This window comes from Neofelis nebulosa, chromosome 12 (genome assembly GCF_028018385.1).
Source record: "Neofelis nebulosa isolate mNeoNeb1 chromosome 12, mNeoNeb1.pri, whole genome shotgun sequence".
In the NCBI taxonomy this organism is placed as follows: domain Eukaryota; kingdom Metazoa; phylum Chordata; class Mammalia; order Carnivora; family Felidae; genus Neofelis; species Neofelis nebulosa.
In genome coordinates this window covers 49,402,689-49,427,744 of record NC_080793.1, presented here as the reverse complement: position 1 = coordinate 49,427,744, position 25,056 = coordinate 49,402,689, and the positions used below count along the sequence as shown (strand labels likewise).

Genomic DNA, 25,056 nt, shown 5'->3' with positions numbered 1-25,056 from the left:
ACTTCACTTTGGGTTCTTTATTATATACGCATGTGGGCTTTCAAAACACTGACATTTTTTTCAGGCTTTATAGTGAGGGAGTTCACACCCTTTAAGAGAAGACACTTAAGATTTTTTTTTCCCCATACTTAAAAGGATATTGTTAATCAGCTGCTTGTTTCAGTGGAAAATCGTTTCAGTAAGGAAGAGTGACAAGGTAACCTACAGACAAGCCCAGAAATAGATTTTTTTTTTTAATTGCATTTTTTTCACCGGCAGGAGCGGATCTAAGAGAAGCTGATATTGTTGCGTTTCGTGCTCTTGTGATAGGTATGCTTCCTTCATGTTTTAAACAAAAGGCCAACCCCCTGTTTTCTTTCTTTGGCATGTCCTAGAAATCCTATTCTGGTGAAAACACAGCCAGTGCCATTGCCCGCTCGGCTGCCGCCACGGCTTTGTCTCTCCTCGTGCAAGTTTTCATTATCTCTTGCAAAGAGAAGGTTGAGGAAATCCTCAACATGCTGACTGCCAGGTTACCTGGGAAACCAAGAGCTGATGAGTCTCAAGCCGTGCAAATCCACATGGGCCTTGCTTTGGGGATGTTTCTGTCCCGCTTGTGTGAGGAGAAACTCAGGTACGGTTTGTTCGCGTGTTCCTCCTTTTCCTCTTTGTGATGTAGGCAGAGGACGTGGCCCACGTGCACACGCGCGCAGGTACGCGCTCTCTGAGCCGCGTGTGCTCGCCAAACTTTTTGACATGGGCAAGTTGGGCCTTTCTTCTCCTTTGTGAGGGAACCTGGCTTGCCTCCAACGCCATCGCGAAGACATGAATGTGTTTTTAGGGCTGCTCTTACTAAGGTGACGATTGCTTGAAAATCATTCCGTCCTTAGATGAGAGCCCAGGATACACCCAGGTAATAGATATGAGGAAAAGTGTAATCTTCTGGTGCTAAAAATGAAAAAGCTGCTCTTTTTCCTGGTTCATGAGGGTGAAAATAATTGCTGATCCTTTACTGGGATCACTGTAAAATGGGAGACGAAGATTGGAGTATCCCTTATGCCTGAGGTGCTGGGAATTACCTGAGTCACCTGAGAACTGCGTGTACCCAGTTTTAAATATTGCTTTTATCCTGTGCCTTGGCTACATTTTTGTAATCCTTAAAGAGTCTTAATCTGTGCATATTATACTGCGTGCTTTACTCAGTTTGGTCAATCTTGGACTGCTAGCTTTACCCTTGAATGGACCTAACAGAATAGCAAAGACCCAAGTGGAAAATTCCACTAGATGGAAAAGTTGTCTCGTGCATAAATCTACTTTGGTTGTGTTGTTCATTATATTTCTTCTTTATTTTATAACAAATCTTAGAATTTTATATATCCAGATTGATTGTAGTGTGGTACAACATGAATATTTGAATATCATGAATATTTAGATGTCGCTGACTTGGAATTCGGCCCCATTTTCCTGCACTGGAAATAGGGTAGTCGGAAGAGGCATCCTGTTGAGATGTTCGATGTCCTTAAACTTCCCTGGTTGGCAGAAATTAACGGTCTGTCCAAAGCCAAGAAACGGTGTCAGTGTGGGTAAACTGGATGACATGACGCTATATTTAGATTTCAGTTCAAAACCAGTGGTTAAGTTTGCATTTGTAATTTACATAGCTTTGTGCAAACACCATTATGTGAAACCTTTAGGAGAACTGCTATTGATCTAGGGAAATACTAGATTTCAGATGATCATTTTCAGCTCTTAGAAACATCTGTCAGACGATTGGGAAGATTGGCTTAGTCTTTGTGATCATAAATGAAACGTTTCTAGAATGTTCATTTTGGTCTGTTCACCAGCATTATTATTTATAGGCCTGGTTCTGGACATGAACAAAAAGCTGCCCTTTGCATGTGAATTGACTGTTACATATCTTGTGTGTGCGACAGAACACAACATATTTTTGAAAGGCTTAAAACTTGAAAGTGATTTTTTTTTTTTCCCTTTGCTACAATGCTACAAATGGCAGTTTCTTCACCATCTGTGTTCATGCTCTTTCTTCAGTATCTTTCAAGCAACATGTTTTACAACTAAAAATGAGCCATGGCAGTTTAATTCCAGGCAACTCATTTCATCCCATCTTGGCTCTGGCTCCTTTCTTCATTAGTTTAGGATGAGATGCTGCTGGGTTTAGGGCTTGACAAGCTCGCATGTGTGGTTAATTTAATCATGCTACCTTGAGAAACCGGTTCCTAGATCGCCTTCTACCCCTCTCTGTCTTACTTGGCTTTGCACCTGCTGGAGAGCCTGGGGAAGGACACCAGGAAGTGTTTTCCAAGGCCAAAAGCCCTCAGAATAAGTGCAAATTTTCACTTTGCTCTAATAATCTGTCTGGATAGCACGCTTCATCCTTTGGTCAGTGGGTTCACACTGTAGCCAGTGGTATAATTATTCATGGTGCCCACCTTCCTAATTTTCTGGAGGAGAGGAACCTGAAGTGTTTACTTTTGGTGCCAAGAAATATTTTACTAGATAATGACGGTGTCACCAGATAATGACGTTTTCGGAGGAAGTTTCCATTTTTCTAAAATTAAAGTAAGCATTTTGAGGGCTGTTGACCCTGAATAGCCAGTGCCATCAAATAAGTTGCCCAGTATGACCCCTCAGGGGAACAGGATTAGGACAGTATGTTGGTCTCAAGTATGAAAAATCACCCTGTAGAAGAGAATCATGGCCATCCATTTTTAGCTAAGGCTTAGGAGAAAGTCACCTGAATTTAAATTCCAGTCTAGAATTTATTCAGAAAAGCATATTATTCCAAAGCTTGCTTCTGTCATAACTCCCAGAGGATACCGGTAGGATCTCTTTAGCATTTGTTTAGGATAGTTAAGTATATTTTACTCCAGAGAACAGCTGTAATAAGGACTTATTTAGTCAAAGCTATTAAAACTCTGTGTGTGTGTGTGTGTGTGTGTGTGTGTGTGTATGCGCGTGCGTGTTCTCGCTGCAAAATGCAATCCTTCACCACAGGCAAAAGTACTATATTTTTGGTTTGGGAAGACCTTATTTAAAGTGCTCTCTGGCCGTTTGGCATTCCTGGGGCCGCATTCCTCTTAGCGTGGTCCGAGGGGGCAGCAGGAGAAGTGACATCTTAGAAACCCCTTGATAAAAAAAGTGTTGGTGATGAAACCCACAACTCTACCTGAGAAAACAGCCACAGAATGACCTTGTAAGTTTTGTTTTACTACAGAAGTCATAGCCCTCACCAAGACCATTGCAAAACCACATCAATTACTGTATAAAGGCAGGGAAAATAAACGACTGGGGTTCCCCTCCCCGCCTTTGAAAAAAGGAGTAGAGCTTACCAGCCTTCCCAATTGAGACATGAAATCAGAAGTAACGGTCCTCGCAAGAAAAGAGATTTGCAATGATTATTGATAATATCAGCTTAGTGGGCTGTTAAATATTCCGAAGAAAATCACATTGGCCTTCTTGAAAATGTTTTTGGAATTCCGATTTTGGTCTTTTTCAGTGATTTAAAATGTGAATGGGCTGAGGAAATACAAAAGTAGTCATTTTTGAGTTTATGGGTTTACAAGTGATGCTACTGTACAGAAACTCAATAATTAAATTCTCTGCAAAATAAGTATATGTGAGTCATCAATATTGTGACTTTTATTTTTTTTTTAACAAAATGTATTTTCACTAAAATATTAAGAGGAAAATATTAAATGGTATTTTGGACATGTGATTTATTTTCAGTAATTCAGTTTTTCCTCTTGCTTTGCCTAGCGATATATCTGGCCAACAGATGAACCTCCTTCTGATGAAGTCTTTGGATGCCCTGGAAAATTGCTGCTTTGATGCTAGTCTTGAATATAAGTATGTTGATTTCCTTTCCTCTCTGATATTTAGGCATCAAATCTTCCTCTGCCATGAATTTTGCATTATATCATGAAGTATTCATAGGACTTGATCTCGAATTCGTTCACAAAGAGTTTTTCAGTAATTATCAAAAACCTGTAATTAAAGCTTACTTGTTTCTGGGGTGCCTGGGTGGCTCAGTCAGTTAAGTGTCCGACTTTGGCTCAGGTCATAATCTCACGGTCCGTGAGTTCGAGCCCCGCATCGGGCTCTGTGCTGACAGCTCAGAGCCTGGAGCCTGCTTTGGATTCTGTGTCTCCCTCTCTCTCTCTCTCTGTGCCTCCCATGCTCATGCTCTGTCTCTCTCTGTCTCAAAAATAAATAAACATTAAAAAAAATTTAAAGCTTACTTGTTTCTAAAAACCATGTTTCAGCAATAGTTTGCTTCAATACAGAGCAATGCACGTCACTTCATGGCTGTCGTTAAGTTACTAATACCTTAGTTCTGTCTTGTAGTTATATGAAGCATGTATCTGGAGACTTATGTGCATGACTTAACCTTTTTAAATGGTTGAAATTTGATTGGAAATTTGAATGGTTGAATTTGATTGGGTGAAGGGAGCCTTTGACCCATGATTTAGATTTCCCTTGTGAAACCCAATGACTGAGGAATCAAAATGGAAGCAAAACATAGGTTATATCAGGGGGTCCCAACCTCCTCCGTGTCAATAGGTTCTCCTTGTCTCGCCCCAGATCTCATGCTTTTTAAAGATTTTGTCTATTAAATATCTTAAATTTTGTGAAAGGTGACCAAAACCAAAACAGAATACTTAGAAAACAATACCTTGTGCCTGGCTGGCGCAGTCAATAGAGCAGGCAACTCTTGATCTCAGGGTTGTGAGTTTGAGCGCCGTGTTGGGTGTAGAGATTACATAAAACGAAAATCCCCCCCACAAAAAACCCTCAAAAAACAAGGCTAACCGTACTTGTTTAGTGAGACATTTAATGTTTTAATTGGTCTGTGTTTGTGTGGGAGAAGGTAGTTTTATTAGGCTTTCTGAAACATTGACACACTTGAGGACTACATTGTATCTTTTTGGACTTCCACATGTTTTGGAACCTCCGGTTTAGATCCTCTGAGGTTCATTATTATTAAAAAAACTCAACAAATTGTAAGCACTAACCTCCAGTTTATGAACTCATTTACTTTTTTGCTGTTATGGGCACTGTTTAGATACGAGTGTTTACATTGGTGGCTCTTTAGGAACTTGTGATCTGGCGTGACATTCGTATCATCTAGCCTGTTAAGTAAGTGCAGACTAACAAAAGTAACTAGAAGTAACTGCCTATATTGTCTATTTCATTATGAGTAGAACATGAACTCTTCACTTTGTAGGTGGTAGTTGTAGGGTCTTCTCTGAAATGCAGGCTGAGATTAGATAAGAATCATTGACACCCACCCAGTTTATCATGAAACATGTTAGAGATGAAACGATATGTTTTAAGAGCGTGACTTTGAATATGGGAAAAGAGAGTTTGGTCTCTTGAATGTCAAAAATGATTTAATGGAAGGGATAGGGCCATCTAACCGTTGCTGGGTCTGATGAAGAATTGGTAGTTTTGAGTCCAATCCATGTGTTGGTGGTGTTGCCTTTTACAACCAAGGAGTAAGATACATTTCTCTCCCCACGCCCACCTGCCACCCCAGTCCTACCTTTTCCCACAGGTATCCATCATGGCTGTAGCTCAGGGTATTATAAAATTGGGTACACATTTGTGCATTAACATGTTGCAGGCTTTCAGCCAGTTGGAACAATCAGGCACGACTTTCACATGTTATCTCCACTAATCCGCAGGAAGTTTGTTTCAATGTGAGGGGAACCATAGAGATAACTGAATTGTCCACAGTATGGGTATTTATGCTTATAAAAACCTCCTATGTCTAAGTGTATTTAACTTTAAAGTTAACTTTTTATATTGATAAGATTCTTATTTCATTCTTCTTTCATGATTCTTACCTCCTTAATGAAGAACCATGTTTGGGAGAGAGAAGGATGGGCCTAGATAGGGATTAATGCTGCACAATTAAATAGAATAGAGCCATCAGAAGTTTCCTGTCCTTCAGTGAAGTCTTGCTTGTTTTTCAGAGAGTTCAATTAAAAGCCCAGATCCTTCAAGAACTTCTCCCTCTATCTTCTCCAAACTCCTGTTCTTCCTACAGTTAAAGAAGTTTAGTATTTTGTCATTCCTGATGCTCTGTGGCTGTTAGTGCTTAGGTAGCTAGGCATTTTCACACCCGTTTCTCGTGTAATGAAGCCCCAGTGACAGTCTAAACGTTGATACTAAAACAGGAATACTCATCACTTTGGTTTATAGATTAAGAAAATGAGTCTCAAATAGACTGGTTCAAGGTCACACAGTAAGTAGCAGAGCTGGGGGAGAAGCCTATGTTGTCGGACTTCAAAGCCATTTTTCTGTCTTGCCTAGTTCTGTGTGGAGAACACATTTCAATAGAAAGAAAGCGATTTGACACCTGATAGTATGGTAGTTACTTTTTTTTTTTTTAAACATGTGGGTGTGTCTCACTGTGAGAGAGAGAGAGAGAGAGAGAGAGAGAGAGAGAGAGAGAGAGAGAGAGATAGAGAGAGAGAGATTCTAACTAGGCCCAGGCATAAAGTATTCCCCTGTCTAATGAGATTCAGGAGTCTAGGGCGGTCCTCTCTCAAGTGAAATAGTGGAAGCATTACCAGGGGGTAGTTAATAGATCTGGGAGCGTGCTACCTCAAGTGGTAGAATTCACCCAGAGCAAATTCACCACGCTTCCTTGATTTAATGGACACGTCCCTGCTGAGAGAACCCTGCACCTGGTCTGGTCGGTGTTTGTGGCCCAATCGCTTACCTTTTGCTGCCATCTAGTGGTAATTACTGTGCCATTGCAGTCCTCCCAGCCTTAAGCAGTCCTGCCATCCATCGATGACCTGAGCATTGGTTAATTACTATTGAGCTTTTACAAATACGATAACATTTGTATAGCACTTTGTAAAGGGCAAAGCGCTATACAAATGTTAACTGTTATTAGAACTAATTATTAGATGGCCTCGTACTCAATCTGCAGGAGTGCCCACAATAAAGTAAGGAATTGAAGATTCATCTGGTTAATTTTAGAAAAAATGTGTCATGATAATCTTTATATCTCATTTGGTATAGCAACACCCATAGCAGAATTGCACAGCTTTGAAGTTGTAGATTTTCTTTTTGCCAGTGATATTTTAGTATGCTTGAACAAGAGATTCAAGTAAGTCAGGACATAATAGGGCATATGATTTTACAACTTAAATTCTCTTTATCGTTTGTTAGTATTCTTAGAGATTCATGTTATTAATTCCAAAACCTGAAATTAACACCTAATATTATAATATGTTTTTATTTTATCTGTCTGAGGCACCACTGTGGAACTCCTTTTTGTTTTCATTGGAGAGAAAGCTGTGAAAGCTACCTCTGCCCAAGCCATTCTTGGTTTAGAGCTGGCAAACATATCAAAGGGAAGCTAAAATGAGGTAAATGTGCAGAAATGCTGACCTAAGCACCTAGAAGAATCTTTAAGACTTAGGACAAAAAATAAGCTCATTAAAATATGGATAATTTGGAAATCAGAAGAAAACATCGGGAGTAAAGCTTTAGGACTGCCTTCCTGGTGCATGCTGGAAAAATGAGACAGAGTAGAAGGAGTTTAGGAGGTCAATAGATGCATACACTCTAGCATATTTATATTGGCACACTGATATACATAGTTAGATTATGTATTCACACATGACAACAGACATCTACCATTGTAGCAACGGATAGAATCATTAATGATAACCTTGCCCAAGAATAATTATGCTGTGATAATATTTAGGTAAATGTGAGCTAGAAACCAGGATGTCTTTTTCTAAGCCTTTGTGCCCGTATGCTTCAGGATGAAGAGGAACTTCATTCAGTCCAGAGGATAAAGGTTTTTGGCATGCCCAGAATAGCCAAAAGCAAGACTTAGATACCTGCTATTTAGTTTTTTATAATTTTTTTAATGTTTGTTTATTTTTGAGAGAGAGACACAGTGAGAGCAAGGGATACAGAATCTGAAGCAGGCTCCAGGCTCTGAGCTGTCAGCACAGAGCCTGACGCGGGGCTCGAACTCACGAACCAGGGGATCGTGACCTGAGCCGAAGTCAGACGCTCAACTGACTGAGCTACCCAGGTGTCCCTTAATCACATTTTGTCTAACTCTATCTTTGATTCTAATTCAGTCAATTTTTTATATGCATCGGTATAGAAAGATAGCCCCCCCCCCCCACACACACACACACACACAAGCAAAAAAAAAAAAAAAAAAAAAAACCTTCCCTGTCGATCCTAAATAGAAACAAGGGCTATAAATCCATACTAATGAAGGCGCGCCTGGGTGGCTCAGTCAGTTGAGCGCCGACTTCGGCTCAGGTCACGATCTCACGGTCCGTGAGTTCGAGCCCCGCATCGGGCCCCTGTGCTGACAGCTCAGAGCCCGGAGCCTGTTTCAGATTCTGTGTTTCCCTCTCTCTGACCCTCCCCCATTCATGCTCTGTCTCTCTTTGTCTCAAAAATAAATAAACGTTAAAAAAAAAAAAAGATTAAAAAAAACCCATACTAATGAAGAGTGCCTTTCCTCTTTCAGAAACATGATTTGTCTCAAAAGCACGCAGCGTTCAGATGTTAGATGCTGATTTAACTGGTTGGCGGTGCATTATGCTAGTTGAGCTAGTTGTTAAGTTCATGTAAGCTGTAACAGCACTTCTGCCTGAGTAATGATGGATTATTACTGCAGTAGCTTCTTTGCAAAGGATTTCCTAATGCCAGATAGTTAACGCCATAGAACCTGGAATAACGTGCTCTAGATAGGGTGCCTTCTCATAGGCAATTTCATCCAGCCATCATACGGGGCACTGAGAGGGGCCTGGGACTGGGCAGATGGAACAGAAGGCTGGGAGTCTGAAACCTCTGTCTTCTGGCCGTCATCTGCTGGAAACTCTCCATATGGCCTTGAACAAATCCTGCAGCGTCTCTCTCCTCTTGGGTGTCTTTTTATCAGATGTGGATGCTTCGTTTGCAAGAGGTGTTTGGGGGAAGTAACTAACATGTGCAGGAAGCAATGTGAGTGTTCTTGACACCTGCCACGGAGATAGTTACTATATGAGAGCAAACTGACAGAGCCTACGGGCAGTGAAACATGTTACTGGAGAAGTGCCCTGGAACGTCGTCCTAAGCAGCAGATACTGTGCGAGGCAAGCCAAACCAGAATCGGGATGATTTCTGAAACGCTCGGCATCTCCTCAGTTCAAAACACAATGATGACCAAAACCTTTTTTTTTTTTTTTTTTCTTTTTAAGTAGAAAATCGCCCTCCAGCTGCATGATCTTATCATCCTAACCAGAAGTTTTCCGGGAGAACAGTTTTTGGTTTTTTCCTTCAAATGGATATGTGTTCTTTCACGAGAATTGGGGCACAAAGCCCAAGATTCCAATTGAATTGTCACATGGGGTAACTTTTGACAAGCCTGTCATTTGTCCATTTTCTCTTCTGACCCAGTGGTACTCCGAGGGATCAGAGGGGAGAAGAGGACTAATGTCATTGTGCACAGACAAATACATAGTTTAAGGACGAAATTCCACTTGTGGATGTTGACTAGGAAACATGAAGCACTTAGTTGCTCATCATCATGCCTCGCAATGCGTCCCCCCCGCCCTGCCGCCCCCTGCCCCATTATTAGAGGTCCTCAGCTCGCATCCTGAGACGGAGTCTTCTCTCCCATGCAGTTAATCATGGTGCACTCAATATGTGGACGTAAAGGGAGGGTGCAGAGGACCATGGCATTTCTCTAAGGGTAGACGTAGAGCTGCTTTCACCTGACTTTTTATTCGTCTTCCTACCTCACCCTAGAGTTTAAGTGAAACCTATTTCATGTTTTCGTTTGTTCTTCTCCAGTGGGTACACAGCACTAACGCGGGCCACGGACACTTGTTTGAATATATAGTTTTCCTTTTGAGGGGGGCGGTGGGTGCACCTGTCGTGGTTCATGGGGCACACTTATATCCCAGGCAGCGGATCTAGAAGCCAGCCATCTCACCTCAGGCTGAAGAGCAGTATAAACTCGCGTGATAAGTGAAGAGTGGTGATGTGGGTTTCTGGTGATTTTAACACCTCATTTTTTATGGGTTTTTGTTTTGTTTTGTTTTTCTTTGCATCCAAGCACGGGCTGTATATTGGGAGTTGGACTTGTTCTGTCCCTCATGAGCCACAGCAGCCGAATGGAGTCTCGAGTTCATGTGGCAGCATCGCTTCGGAAGCTGTCTACCTACCTGGATGACAGTGGGAGCCAAAGCAGAACATTTCAGGAGGTAGGAGCCGGAAGTGACGGCTTTCTTTGTTTTTTGTTTTCCTGTTGCTGCTTATTTTCTACTTCTCATGTTTTGGTCACCCTGAAATTAAATTCTTCCTCAGTTTCAGGCCAGGATAAGGAGAAAAATCTGAGTGGCAAACAACCTATGTTAGATCATAAGGTTTCAAATTGTGCAGCTGTTTAAATCAACTCAGACTTAAATGTGGCATAGAAGATAAGAGCCTTTAGTGAATGCAAAAACCTAAGTCAGCATCGCCAGAAGGCACTTTCTAAGAAGAGCTGCGATTTCCGCAGGAAGGTTAAATGGAGATATTTAGAATTACGCTCCAGCCAAATGTGACTATAAAAGATGGCCCGGAAGAAGCCTAAGAAACTGCAGAGCGAAAAGGCATTTGATTTTTTTCCCCCCTTTCTTCGTGTCAGCCAGCATGAAAAATCATTTAGGAAATTCCCTTTACCACACTTCACGAAAAGATTTTTCTGTCGCGGCGCGAAACTACACACAACTGCGGCCTGTGTGACGCAGCTTGCGGGTGTCGCCCGCGTCCCGAGCGACCGTCCGAGGCGCGTGTCTCTGTGCCCAGGTGAAGCTGAACCGCCTTGTGTTCTTCTTTGGGAGGACCCGGGGACGACCTTTTGGCCTGGCCGGATTCTCTGTCTCATTAGAGCAGATTCTGTTTTCTCCGGGCCTGCCCGGGAGCCATTGATGAGTTACATAATGGCTGCTGTGTTTCCCTGCTCGGCCCCTTCGCTTTCCCCAATGGGACTTGTCGAATCAGTGAATTTCTTTGGGGCACGGAGGGTTGCAGTTTTGTTCCAACACAAGCACCGCATTTCCATTTTGAAAGCAGTGGCAGGACACGGGCTGAAAGCACGTATTTTTTTGTAAGCCCACGGAGGAAACTTTGCCACCAAGGGGCAACGTGATTAGTGAAAGGAGGGCAAGGGTTTTTACAACTGCTGCGTCAGCCTGCCTTGATGTTTCGATTCATAAGGCTTGAGCAGGCAGTTTTGTCTTTCCCCACCTCTGATGTTTTATTATCCAACCTCTACCTTGGAAACGGCTTCCTTTCTTCACGCCGTACCGACCACGGTGGGGAGTTGAACCTTTCCACTGGGCCTTAACAGCATCTTTGTAAAGGAGGGCTTCAAGAGGAAAGTGGGAGGCAGCAGGGAGGGGATGATGAACTGTGATGTGCAAAACTTGAGGCTCACATAGATCGAGTGACCCGCCCCAAGTTACTTAGCCTGGAAATGGTCGACTGGGGACCTACACCTCAGTGTGCGTGCTCTCGACTCCCAGCATGCTTTTTTACTTAAAATTAATTCATATATTCGTTTACTTATCTATTCATTGATTTATTAAATTAGCACCCCGGTGCTCTGTGGGAAGTAGTATTACCTCTATTTTACACAATTTATGTGACCCTAAAAACCATGTGCCTGGTCCATTATGCCCCACTCCTCCTAAAAGACAGTCTTAATGCAGCAGGGTTGTTGTTTTTTTTTTTTAATTTTTTTTTTTTTAACGTTTATTTAGTTTTGAGACAGAGCATGAACGGGGGAGGGCCAGAGAGAGAGGGAGACACAGAATCTGAAGCGGGCTCCAGGCTCTGAGCTGTCAGCACAGAGCCCGACGCGGGGCTGGAACTCACAGAGCGCGAGATCATGACCTGAGCCGAAGTCGGATGCTTAACCGACTGAGCCACCCAGGCGCCCCAGTGCAGCAGGGTTTTAACTTCTTTGAATTTCCTCTCCTGCTTGGCCTTGGATCAGAGCACATGGCTATTAGAAGATAGCATTCACTGGGGATAAAAATCTGCCTCTGCTGTTGATTCATGCTGTGTCCTCCCATGAGATCATGATGGAACTTTTTGATTTTGAGTCCAAAGACCTAGGTATGAATCTCGCCTCTGTCAGTTGCAAGCTGTATGTAGTTGAGCCTCAAAGTCCGTACCTGTAAAGCAGGAATCATGACACCCACCTCCTAACGTTGTTGGGACACGTGAATTGGGCAGCAGCGGAACGGTGCCCGTCTATGGTTGGTGTCCTTGAATCCATTCCTTATCCCGGGGAGAAGTTTGGCAAAACATCGGTGTCAGCCAAATTGTGTTCTTTTGTTTGCACTCATGAAGAAACATTTTCCGCTGTCTTTTCGTCTAGGTCCTTGCCTATACCCTCAGCTGTGTATGCACATCAGCATTCAGTGCCGGAATCATTGAGGCTACCGAGGCTGAAGATATCATGAACAAGCTTCAGCTGTTGGTAGAAAACAACCAACAGGTTGGAATGTGTGCCGTGATTACAACTCTCTTGGGGTCTCCTGTTGCTGCTGAGTCCTAATTTTGACTAACTCAGAATTGGACTGTAGTGGGGCTTTTTTTTTTTTGTGCCCAGAACTAAAGAACTTCTAACTCTTCTCTCTTGTCACTGCTCTAGCCAACAGTCAGAAGTGTCTTTTTTTCCTCTCCTTATGTTCTATGTTCTTTGGGGAATGAAAGACTTTTCTCTCTCCCCATGTATTGTTCTATATTTATAAAATCTTAAAACATTTGGCTAGGGGAAGGTAAGGCTAGCGATAACAATTTGTAAAGATATAAACACATAGAGGACTCTGATAACATGAAACCTCAGCAAATTCAAAGCAGAGAACCCCTGTTCATGACCAGATATGCATGTGACAGTTTAAATACCTGCAAATTAAAGGGGCATCTGGGTACCTCAGTCAGTTGAGCTTCCAACCTCGGCATAGGTCATGATCACACAGTCCGTGGGCTCAAGCCATGTGTTGGACTCTGTGCTGACAGATCAGAGCCTAGAGCCTGCTTTGAATCCTCTGTCTCCCTCTCTCTCTCTGCCCCTCCCCCACTTCCTCTCTGCTCTCTGTCTCAAAAACAAACATAAAAAAATAAAACAAACAAACAAACCTGCCAATTAAATTAAATACCCTTAAAATGTTCCCTCTGAAATATTATTCAGCCTTCAAAAGGAAGGAGGGTCGAACACATGCCACGGTGTGGGTGAATCTTGAGGACATTATGCTAAGTGAAACGGGCCAATCACAAAAAGAAAAATACTGTATGATTCCACTTACACGAGATACTTCAAGTAATCAAAAGCACTGAGACAGAAAGAAGAAAGGTAGTCGCTAGGGGCTTGGAGAGGGAGAATAGGATGTTCTTATTTAAGGGATATAATGGAGTTTGCAGGATGAACAAGTTCTGGCAGTGGATGGCGGTGACGGTGGCACAACAGTGTGAATATGTTTAATGCCACTGAACTTACACCAAAAAGTGGTTAAGACGGTAAATTTTATGTTATGTATATTTTACGACAGTTAAATTAAAAAAAAAAATGCTCCTTCCCCATTTGGATTTTTATAGGTTTCCCATGGTCTTGATTTTGGCCATCGTGAATTATTGCAGGGTTTGCTGGTTATTAGCTAATATTGCGTTGTTACTGTTTTTACGGTCATAGGACTGCACACTTAAATTCAGAATAGGTCTTGCAACGCCAAAACGTGGAGGTTTGCGTATGCTGTACTCGTTTCGGGACTTTCTCCCCTCTTGTTTGGGAGTTGACTTGGCTTGCATGATCTACCTTGGTATTTTCACCCTAATTCCTTCTGAAAATTTGGATCATTTGAGTCAAGTCTTGTAACAGTCCGGTCTTACTTTCCTAAAAGAAACCATTCACTGCAGCTGAATTCCCTAGTGAGACTGCAGTTTCTGTTGCAAACCAGAAGTCTTGATTTAAAAAAAAATCTGCAAATCTCTGATTTTCAGATGGCAGGAGAAGGTGTCAGTAGGAAAGGGAGCCCCTAGAAGTGCTTGGTTGCTGTCTATCGAGTTCCTGATCTGTTCCATTCTTCTTCTGTTTCCTTACCCTTTGTTTTTTCCCTTGCTTATGCAGACGTCAGGTTTTGCCCTAGCGTTAGGAAACCTGGTTCACGGATTGTCTGTGTGTGGACACGGAAAAGCGGAGGACTTGGGCCACCGGCTGCTCCCTGCCTGGATCAGAATTGTTCTGACAGAGGTAGGAGGTCACGTCCTGCATGTTATTTTATATTTTTATAAAGGAAGAAAGAGCTATTTTATTAGGCCACTTATAGGTGCTGCTGAGGTACACAGCCCAACAGTAAAAGAATAGGCAATTTCAAACAAAAGAGATGCAGGAACTTTTAATCCCTTATAAATGATCTATCCTGTCAACTATGACAGCTTTTTTTTTTTTTTTCTAAGAGGCTACTTTCTCAGTGTTTTCCTTTTAAAGGCGCATTGGGGTTTTGAAAAATAAAAACCAACGAGAAGCCGCCTATGATCTAATAACTTCAACCTATTACTTTATTCAAGCCTGCTGCCGTTTTTGGTTTAGGGATACGGGTTATGTTGACCCTAGAAATTTAGTACCATTTTGACCTGTATTTCTCTGTGATAGAATAGGTTTTTTTAGAATTCAAACCCAAGGACCGTTTGCCTCTTGACATATCTGATGCTTTGTTTCCAGGGCACTCCGACAATGCTCTGCCTTGCAGCTCTTCATGGCATGGTGGCCTTGGTGGGCTCTGAAGGGGATGTAATGCAGGTAAAAACAACAAAAGAAGGGGAGGAATCTGAATGTGTACATAGCCACGGCAAGAGGAGCATGCCCAGTATCTCAGTATGCTAAGGACCGAATACATGGTCACAGTAATGGTTGTACTGGGCTTTTCAGTGCCTTGATGTATAGAAAATCGCTCTGGGTTAAGAATTTGTTGTTAGAGATTTGTTCCCTTTTTGTATCCGGTGTATAGGAATTAAACTTAGCTTATGTACTTTCCACAAAGTTCCCTGCTCGAGAAAAGTGACCAGATCGTAAGAAATTTAAGTCATCCATAAGAAACTCCGTTTTGCATCTGTCATGTTTAAGTTTCTATCTAGTATATTACGTCCACAGTGGACACATGTATATTTCAGTTAACAAGTAATTCTAAGGAGCACCCGTGTTCGTACAGTGAAGGTGTGTTAAGTGAGTGCTACGGAACCGGTTCCAGGAAATCGATGATGAATACAGCTTGGGCCCTCCCCTCAAGGAGCCCATAGCTTTTGTTTTTGAGATGTAAAGACGCAATGGCAAATTATAGCATAGCTTAGAAGATGATAGCTCATACACTGCGAATACCATCGTTTACTTTTTGGGGAATGTTGGCGTGGGTATTTCTTTTTCTTTCAGCTGAAGGCAGAAGCCATCCAGACCTCTCATTTTCAAGCCAGACTTAATGAAGTCATTAAAACTGTAACTCAGGTGAGAAGAGGGATTTAAAATCCGTGGATGGGAAAATGGATACTCCCTTTTATTGCCTTTCTCTGATGATACAGACTTTTGCTTGAAACATGGGGAGATCTCTGGTCATTCACATGGAGTCCAAGCAGCGTTTGAGAGTGGCTTATGCCCCTGCGTTTGCCAACAAACACCCACTGCCTCTGGAGAAAAAGCGGTCATGTTTGAGCTAACTTGAGTTGGCATTGGTTGCCTTTAAAACTTTAAACCTAAAAAAAAATAAAAATAAAAATAAAATAAAATAAAATAAAATAAAATAAAATAAAATAAAATAAAATAAAATAAAACTTTAAACCTGACCCTGCAAGGAGTGTTAGGTCCTAAGGACAAAGTAAAATGGAGGGTGACCAAAGGAAGGGCCCGTGTCGAAGTAGAATGGTCAAGAGGCACTAGTTCACATGTAACTGATAAAACTATTTGGGTAAATCATTGTCAGCACTCTTGGCTAGAGAACGAGTCTGTTCATCGGCTGAGAAATGATTTTATATTTTAAGATTTTTACTTTTAAAAATGTACTAATTTCATTGCCTCGAATGTGAAAGTACAGAATGAAAGAAGCTGAAAAAAATATCACTGATGGTCCTCACAACTCGAAGCAAGTGTTTGTAAAAATTGGTCATAAATCTTTTCAAGAATTCTTAGTTCCTTTGCATAATTGGCATTCTTAGTACATATAGAACTTTGTAGATGGCCTTTTCAAGTAGTCTTTGCATTTAGCATACTTTTTTCTCATTATTGTAAAATACAGCTGATTATCACACCTACCACATAAACAAGTTTTAGTGATTCGTGCTTTTAAAAGCAAACATAAATCTGGGGCGCCTGGATGGCTCGGTCGATTGAGCGTCCGACTTTGGCGCAGGTCATGATCTCACAGTTCGTGAGTTCGAGCCCCGCGTCGGTCCCCATGCTGACAGCTCAGACCCTGGAGCCTGCTTCGGATTCTGTGTCTCCCTCTCTCTCTGCCCCTCCCCACTCACGCTCTTGTCTCTCTCTCCTCCAAAAATAAACAAACATTCAAAAAAAATTTTTTAAAGCAAACATAAATCTCTAAACAGAAGAAACTCTCTCGTGAATGTATGAACACAATTCTCAAGAAAAGAATTATGCTGAAACTTAAGTTGCTCCACTTGGGAGAAAAACCGATAAATGAAAACTCTTACTGAACAAAATCCTTATGATGAGTGATAAAGCAGTAATAGAACATTACTTAGAGGACAAAATAACATCTCCTTCCATCCTTAAAGGTATTTTATTCTTAAATAACTAACACCTTTTTTTTTTTTCCCCCCACTCTCGGGACTTTTTTTCCTTTTTAAAAATATTCCTTTGAGACCAGCTGACTCGGTGAAACCTGAGACCACCAGTGCTACCTCCTATCATGTTTGACTGATTGATTCGTTAATTCAGCAATAGTTGTTGATCAGCTGTATGTCCAGGGTTTAGAAGACTATGCATGTGGCCTTACAACTTGTCATAGAGCTTGTCATTACCAGACAAGCTACCACCTTGTTAAAGATAAACGACTTTCTATGAGTGACCTTTTATTAAGTGGAGTTTGGATCTTGCCCGATCATTGCACTGTCACGTTTCCATCCATAGGTCATCAGCGTGTCTGGAGTGATTGGTCTTCAGTCAAATGCGCTCTGGCTTCTGGGCCATCTCCATCTGTCTACTCTGTCCTCGAGTCAAAGTAGGACCTCCGGTAAGGCTGGACTCTTAGAACACTGGAGCTGGAAGGAGGGATTGCTGACTGGAGGCCATGTCCTTTGTTAAGAGCATTAATCTTTGCAGCCACCGTAAGTGGTGGGTGTTACCATCCCTATTTTACATCAGGAGAGAATGCTCTGTGGAGAGGCTTCCTGGCTTGCTCAGGATCACGTGGCCGTAAGTTGCAGACGCAGCTGACCTGCCATCGCTTGGCTTCCCCAGCCCAGGCTTTCGTCCTTCTTCCTCTCTGCCTCCCTCAGAGAGGAGATTAGACATTCAGCCTAACCCCGTATTTCACAAAGCAAGCTGAGGCTTAGAAAGATAACGTGACTTCCAAGTGGCGTTAGCGTGGTGACAAATCTAGGGAGTAGGCACCAGGTCCTTGAGGCTTGGAAGAGAGTTCTTTTTGTTTTTACTTTATGGAGTCACACTTTGCGTAATACTCCAGTTTCACTGAAAGCCTCTTCATATAGGACTGCATTTTTTCTGGCCCCTGTTTTTAAGAAAATAGTGGGGTAAGTACATTCAAAGGTGTGTATGTACTTGGCCTTGAAATTGAAATCCTAGCTCTTAACATAACAAGAGTTTTTTTTCCTTTTCTATTTCCATATTTTGGAGAAAAGCAGTAAAAAAATATTTGCAGTTCTCACCTGCCTAATGTATGTTTGCACTTGGAGGTTTTCCGAGGAAGGCATCACTGCACTACACGGGGACCTAAATCTGCTCTTTGCTCTTTATAGAATTTTGACCCCCTGGCTCTCTTGGACCCAGGCCAGAGAGGTTTAGCTACCAAAGATTTCTCATTAAAACCTAGTTTCGCGTATGCCCTGACAGGTAGTCTGCGGACAGCATCACCATGAACATGTAGCACTGTAATTACTGCTTCCCTCGCTTTCAATCACTCCTTAGCTATAGAAATAGGACACGGTTCTGCAGCGCTCCTAATATAATGAACTCGAGACAGCCGGAAGCTGTCACGTTAAATGGGGAAAAAAAGAAAAAAAAAAAAACTTAGTCATAGCGGAAACCTTAGGTAATGCTGGTTTTGAAGGGCAGTGTTCTCATAATGCCCTGGTAAAATAGCAAATTTCCGTCAGGCTTTTGCTTTTTTACATAGACTTTTAATTGTTACGTTATGGGTTATGTGCTCTGGCCCACATATACTCAAGTCAGGTGGCAGTGAATCATCTTCTACCCGGGTTCTTTGAAACGAAATGACTGTGTGTCTGGAAAAGTACAGCGGCATGTTCCTGTTGGAATTTTCCAGTCGAGCCATTTGTTGTGGTGAAAACCATCTCATGAAACAATTATGGGGGATGGGGAGGAAAAGAATCTAGGAAACTCCCCAGACTCAACCAGCATAAAAGTCACTGCTTCACTGTTCCAGGTCAGCAGCCACATCTGGTTATTCGCACGTGTTGGTCACGTAGAGGTCCCTGCTTTATGAAGTAAGAGACGGGCCGCTGTTATTACTGATTGTTGTATTTCCATGGTTCATATATCTGATTCTGAATGTCCTGAAGTTGCTCCTAGCATGGCAGTCTCAGCCTCGAAGCCCAGCAGACTCCTTGCTGACGCTGAGGCTAACTGGATGGGGCTCATTGATGTGAACATGTGGAAAATATATATATTTTTTAATGTTTCTTCATTTTTGAGAGAGAGTGGAAGTGCAGGAGGGGCAGCGAGAGAGGGAGACAGAGGATCTGAAATGGGCTCTGTGCTGACAGCATCGAGCCCAGCACGGGGCTCGAGCTCATGAACCGTGAGATCATGACCTGAGCTGAAGGTGGACGCTCAACTGACTGAGCCACCCAAGCGCCCCTGGAAAGGATTTTTTTTTTTAACCGCATCAGTAAAGTTTTCATCCCCTGTGATTTTTCAGTCTCTATTAGGTTTACCACCCATTTTAGATTTGCTTGCATAGCCTAAGTGATTACTTCAAGGCCAGTCACTTAATCTAATAGAATTAGTTGCAACCACAGAGTATTGTGCTGAGATTAATGGCATAAACATCTCCGCTTTATCTCTAGGTTGATATGGCAGCATGAGATCATTATCTTTCCTTCATTAGTCCCACCGAGTTCACTGGTTAATTTGATCATTTTCTGTCTCCACAGTTCCTACCGACTATAGCTATTTGCCCGAGAGCAGTTTTATTAGAGCAGCCATTGGCTTCTTCATTACAGGAGGAAAAAAAGGCAAGTGAGCATGTTTCTCGAATTTTATCACTCTTTCTACGCAGTGGGTTTGTGTGCCCTGAGCCTGCTTCTGTAGAATTAATAACAAATCTGAAGGAGTGGCTATTTTCCTCTGCGAGACCATCTTTGCAACAGAAATGACCAGGAGACCAACTACGCTAAGGTGGTATGTAAACAGATACTCTGTGTAATCGTATTTGACCTTGGGGGTTGTGGGGGGGCGGTGAGCAGGGAATCTGTGAAGACCTTAAACTTTCATTTGGCTTTTTCAAAAATATGAATGTACATTTCTTTTCTTGTCAATTTCGAATGGGTGTGACCATAAAAGAGGAAACACACCTGGGACCTGACTAGGAAGTACGCCTTCTCCCTGAACCTTGAATGATCAGTCTTTGTTGTTGGGATCACTGGCTCTAGTTCCTAATTTTAGCGTGTGTTCTTTTTCTCTGCAAGCAGTTGTTCTTTTGTGATTTTTTTTTTTAATGTGTATTTATTTTGAGAGAAGGAGCGTGCATGTGCATGGGGGAGGGACAGAGTTGGGGGGGAGAGAGAATCCCAAGCAGGCTCTGTGCCATCAGCGTGGAGCCCAGTGTGGGGCTGGATCCCGAAAAGACCTGAGCCCAAATCAAGAGTCGGATGTTTAACCGGCTGAACCACCCAGGTGCCTTGTCCCTTCGTGATCCTTTATTGCTGCCACCCACATTAGAGCACAAGCAACCTGAAGACAGAGATTGAGTGCCTTTTTTTTAAATGTTTATTTCATTTATTTTGAGAGAGAACGAGTAGGGGAGGGACAGAGAGAGAGAGGGAATCCCAAACAAGCTACACTCTGTCAGCACAGAGCCCATCGTGGGGTTTGATCTCACAAACCATGAGAACATGACCTGAGCCATAATCAAGAGTCAGACACCTAACCCACTGAGGCGCTCGCTCCAAGTGCCTTCTGTTTTTGACTGGAGTCAGAATAATGCCATATAAGTCTTAAAAAATAAATGCTCCTTACTGATACACATACTCTTCAATGCTGTGAGAGAAAATGTATCTCACTAGAAAATATCTTGGCTTAGGAAACCGTTTCATTGATGTAATATTCTTTCATTGATGCTATTTGCTACTTTCTCTTTTGCCTGGCCTGGTTAGGTCATTCTGGGCAAAACCGTTCCAATTTTAGGGGAAAATAAAGTTTTTAAATTCAAATGAAGAAATCTGGAGGAAGCGAGTTTGACTAATGAAGGTCAGGGAAGAGTAAAATCTTACTGTTGGAAAGGACATTAAAGGTCATGTCGTCTGATTTCCCACCGGGTACAGTAATCCCAGGAGTTGCCAGATTTCAACTGGCTTCATAGTTCAGAGATAAATTCCTTTGCTTCCTCGAGTTCAAGAGATTGTACTATTATTTTAGGGTCATGAGTTAGTCTAACTGCTTTTATATACCCTTATGAAAAATAGATAAATAGTTATGTCATTGTTGTACGTAATATATTTGGATATAGTCATGTAATATATTACACGTAACGTAGAGCTCACTGTTTATATTGTCATAAACTAAGTCTCTTTATATTAGATCTCATAATAGAGATGTCTTCCTTAGTAAGAAATTGAATTCTTACTAAAGGAGCGTCTAAATTTCCATGGCTAGAATAACTTTTGGAATACGTATTTTGGCTCATTTTTCTTAGTTTGCTCCCTGGTATCTTATAAAAATTTTAAATGATGATGATGTGAGGTATTTCCATGAGAAATAAAATAAAAATTCGTAAGATAAAATGACAGATACTCCTTTTCTAGTGAATAAAATGTCATGTTGACGCCCCAGATCCATATTTCTTAGCAGACATGAATTTTCTCTGAATCCTGTGGGAAATTCTTGGTCAAACATAACATTTCTGTGTTACACAGTCAAGGCACAACAGGAAATATTCTGCTCTAAAATTGAAAAATCAGGTGGAACTGGCATCAGTGACGTGATTTGCAATCTTGCTGAAAGCTATTTTCAGACAGATAAATGAAGTATTAAAAATGCCATGCTACCAATCAGATTTTGGGCATTTTCAGGTTGTGGGAGAGGGCTGCCTTCTTGTCCGGTTTGCTGACTAGATTCAGAGGAAAATCTATTCAGCCTTACACATTACTAACGATGACCCCAGAGGAGTGGGGGCCGTGGGAGGCTGACCTCCGCCTCCGAAGCCCATTTACAAAAACAAAACCAGACCCTGCTCTATGGGTCTAAATGGGGTGGCCAAATGCGGAGGTGTGCATGCAAACGAGTGTTTTCTTCTTCAATATGCCCAGCTCATTTGAATTTTAATAACTCCCTTCTGAAGCAGCTTTTGAGTTTAAATGTCTGGATGTCACTCACTAGAGCCCAGTGGGGCTGCTGATAGGAAGGATGACGACTTTGGTGAGCTCTTTTGAGGAAGAAATGGCTTTAGAGAATAAAAATCATGCGTGGCACAGGCCGGAGAGAGGAGACTTTAGGGATGGCCTGGCTTCGTTGTCTCTGTATGCTATTTAATAACTCCTGAGAGGAAGAAAAATGGGATGAGTTATCCCTGATCCACACTTATGCCAGGATGAGATTGGGGACCATCAATTTTAGCCAATCAAATTTGAGATAATGAATATATTCATCTGTTTTCATTCTTTTTTTTTTTTTTTGAAGGCTTTTCTCTCTTTTTTTTAATGTTTACTTATTCTTGAGAGAGACAGAATGCGAGCGAGGGAGGGGCAGAGAGAGAGGGAAACACAGAATCTGAAGCAGGCTCCAGGCTCTGAGCTGTCAGTACAGAGCCTGACGCGGGGCTCAAACCCATGAACTGTGAGATCATGACCTGAGCCGAAGTCAGTTGTTTAACCGACTGAGCCACACGGGCGCCCCTATTAATCTGTTTTCTAATGCTCAGGGCTTTTCTCACCTTGGATCCTCACTTTAATATCCGTATGATAGTACACACGAGATGTTGATAACATCCATTCCTTCATACAGGCCTAAATTTGAAAACCAAAACTACAAAGTGCTTCTAGTTTTTCAGAGCTTCAGTTAATAGTTTCGAATGTAACTGTTTTTGTTTTTGTTTTTGTTTTTTTCTGCCCTGTAACATTCTCCTCTCTTCCCTAATAGCCCTGACACCCTCGTAGCAGATGTCATGATCATTATGATGTATTATTTATTCCTACGGACATTTCTTAACTATGCTAGGTTTAAAATTTACTCAGAATCTAATTCATCCTATCATGGAATTATTTTTTTCCCCTTAAGGGACTCTAAATTTTGACTCTGATTTTTGCTACTTTTCTATTCATTTTTTTTCCTGACTTCTGATCTTTGCTTTTTCTCAGTCTCCTAGCCATGTTCAGATTTCACCAAGATTGTATCTGTTTCTTTTATAAAACACTTAAAATGTATTAGAAGTACTTAAGAAAAGTAATGATTCATTTTTGCTGCTAACACCACATATTTCTACCTAATAATTTAGGATTATTTTTCTTATCATTCTCTTCCTGGGGAATTCGACTGGCTTTCTAAGCTTGTATTTTTCTGTTAGGCTTTAAAGTTCACAGTAAGAAGTATTATTTGCAGAAAGTTATTTAAATCCTTTTAATAAAGTCAAGATGAATGGCATTTCCTTTTTTTTAATTTTTTTTAAATGTTTAGTTATTTTTGAGAGAGAGAGACAGAGTGTGAGCAGGGGAGGGGCAGAGAGAGAGGAGAGAGTGAGAGAGAGACAGACAGACAGACAGACAGACAGACAGACAGACATAGGATTCGAAGCAGGTTCCAGGCTCTGAGCTGCCAGAAGAGAGCCCAGTGGGGGGGGCTCGAACTCACAAACTGTGAGATCATGACCTGAGCTGAAGTCAGACACTTAACCAGCTGAGCCACCCAGGCGCCCCTGGCATTTCCTTCTTGATAGGAATTCATTGGTCAGTGATCTATGTGAATAAGTACGGGGTTCTTAAATGAACTGTAGATAGACATATTCTCAGTTGATCATTTTGAACCAGCAGAAGATATATAACCATCAGATATATAATTTTGAACCAGCAGAAGATGTAATTATATGATGAGTCTAGTCAAAAGCAGGATTAGTAAACTCTGGGTGTAGAATAAACAATATGGGAAAGCTGTCCTATTTTTCTGATGAAATTACGGAGTTGATTACCAAGATTGTGTTAAAGCATTTTAGTTTAGTGATAGTTTAGCTGTACAGATCTTTTAACAAGTATTATTAAAAATGAATACTTGTATATAACACTAAGTTCAAAAATGGTATAAGGAAGAAAAAAGAATCTCCTATAATCTCACCACCTAGAGATAGCCACAATAGATATTCTACCTTACGTCCATCTGGATGTGTGTGCGTTATGTGATATTGAATCATAACATGTATATTATTTTGTTGCCTTCTAATTTTTTAAAAATTTACTGACTTGTCATGTAAATGGACAAAATCACCACCTATCTCCTCCAGAAAGAAGCTTGTGAGAAGATGTGAAAAGAATCCTTGCATTTGTTCCTGGGATGTGTTTTGGGAGTGTTTGATTGCTATTTTTGATTGTAAACACCATCAAAAATATTTGGAAGGAAAAACGTCACCAATTGCCCCATGACTTTCTAACCACTATTATCATTTTTGAATTTTACTTTTTAATTTGTTTTTATGCACACATAATTTTTGCATACTTCCCAGTGTACGTATGCTTTGAATCTTTTAACTTCTATTATTGACATTTCCCTACGTTTCATATATCTCCATAATTATCACTTTTAAATGACTGTAGAGGATTCGATCAAGTTGATGGATCATAATTATTTTAGCCATTTATCTATTGGTCATGTAAAAAATTGCCATTATGGAAAACATCTTTATGTCGCTCTTCCGCATAAAGGTTTTCCTTGGCTTCTTTGTTCTTCAAAAGGGTTATACCAGGTTTGGGTACCTCAGCCCTGGATGCATGTGCAAAGCAGGAGATCACAACAGAGGTTAAAGGCATGGGGGTCAGGCTGCCAGGGCTCACACACCACTTTACTGTATAATTTCAGACAAGCTGCTTACGTCTCTAAGCCTCAATTACTTCTGTAAAGTGGAGAGAATAATTGAATCTTTATAGAGTTTTGATAAACATTATGAGTTTATGAGTCACTTTATGTAACAGTGCTTAGAAAACAAAATAAAGGGGCACCTGCGTGGCTCAGCCAGTTATGCATCTGACTTCGGCTCAGGTCATGATCTCACGGTTCGTGAGTTCGAGCCCCGCGTCGGGCTCTGTGCTGACAGCTCGGAGCCTGGAGCCTGCGTCGGATTCTGTGTCTGTCTCTCTGCCCCTCCCCTACTCGCTCTCTGTCTCTCTCTCAAATATAAAAACGTAAGAAAACAATTTAAAAAAAATAAAAAATAAAGGGGAAACCCTTTCTAGCTATCATATTACAAAGCAAACCAATATATAGATAAACACGATTACAATAAAAAATCCATCAGGTATAAAATCATACCTTGACACTGCTTTAATTAACCTTTCATTTCCAGAAGGAATGAACATTTTTGCATATATTTACTGTCCAAGAAGTTTATTTTGTTTAAGTTTATT

General features: G+C 41.4%; 1 protein-coding gene across 5 annotated transcripts in view; it reads left to right on the top strand.

The window, feature by feature from the left end:
- FOCAD (focadhesin) overlaps positions 1-25,056 on the top strand; it is a 325,702-nt gene that overhangs the window by 260,327 nt on the left and 40,319 nt on the right. For all 5 annotated transcript variants that reach the window (XM_058695228.1, XM_058695227.1, XM_058695229.1 and 2 more), the window contains 9 exons: positions 375-613; positions 3,757-3,846; positions 10,091-10,238; positions 12,404-12,523; positions 14,153-14,275; positions 14,747-14,824; positions 15,452-15,523; positions 17,162-17,264; positions 19,387-19,467. In XM_058695228.1, the coding sequence (XP_058551211.1) occupies positions 375-613; positions 3,757-3,846; positions 10,091-10,238; positions 12,404-12,523; positions 14,153-14,275; positions 14,747-14,824; positions 15,452-15,523; positions 17,162-17,264; positions 19,387-19,467 (1,054 nt within the window). The remainder of the gene's footprint in view (positions 1-374; positions 614-3,756; positions 3,847-10,090; positions 10,239-12,403; positions 12,524-14,152; positions 14,276-14,746; positions 14,825-15,451; positions 15,524-17,161; positions 17,265-19,386; positions 19,468-25,056) is intronic.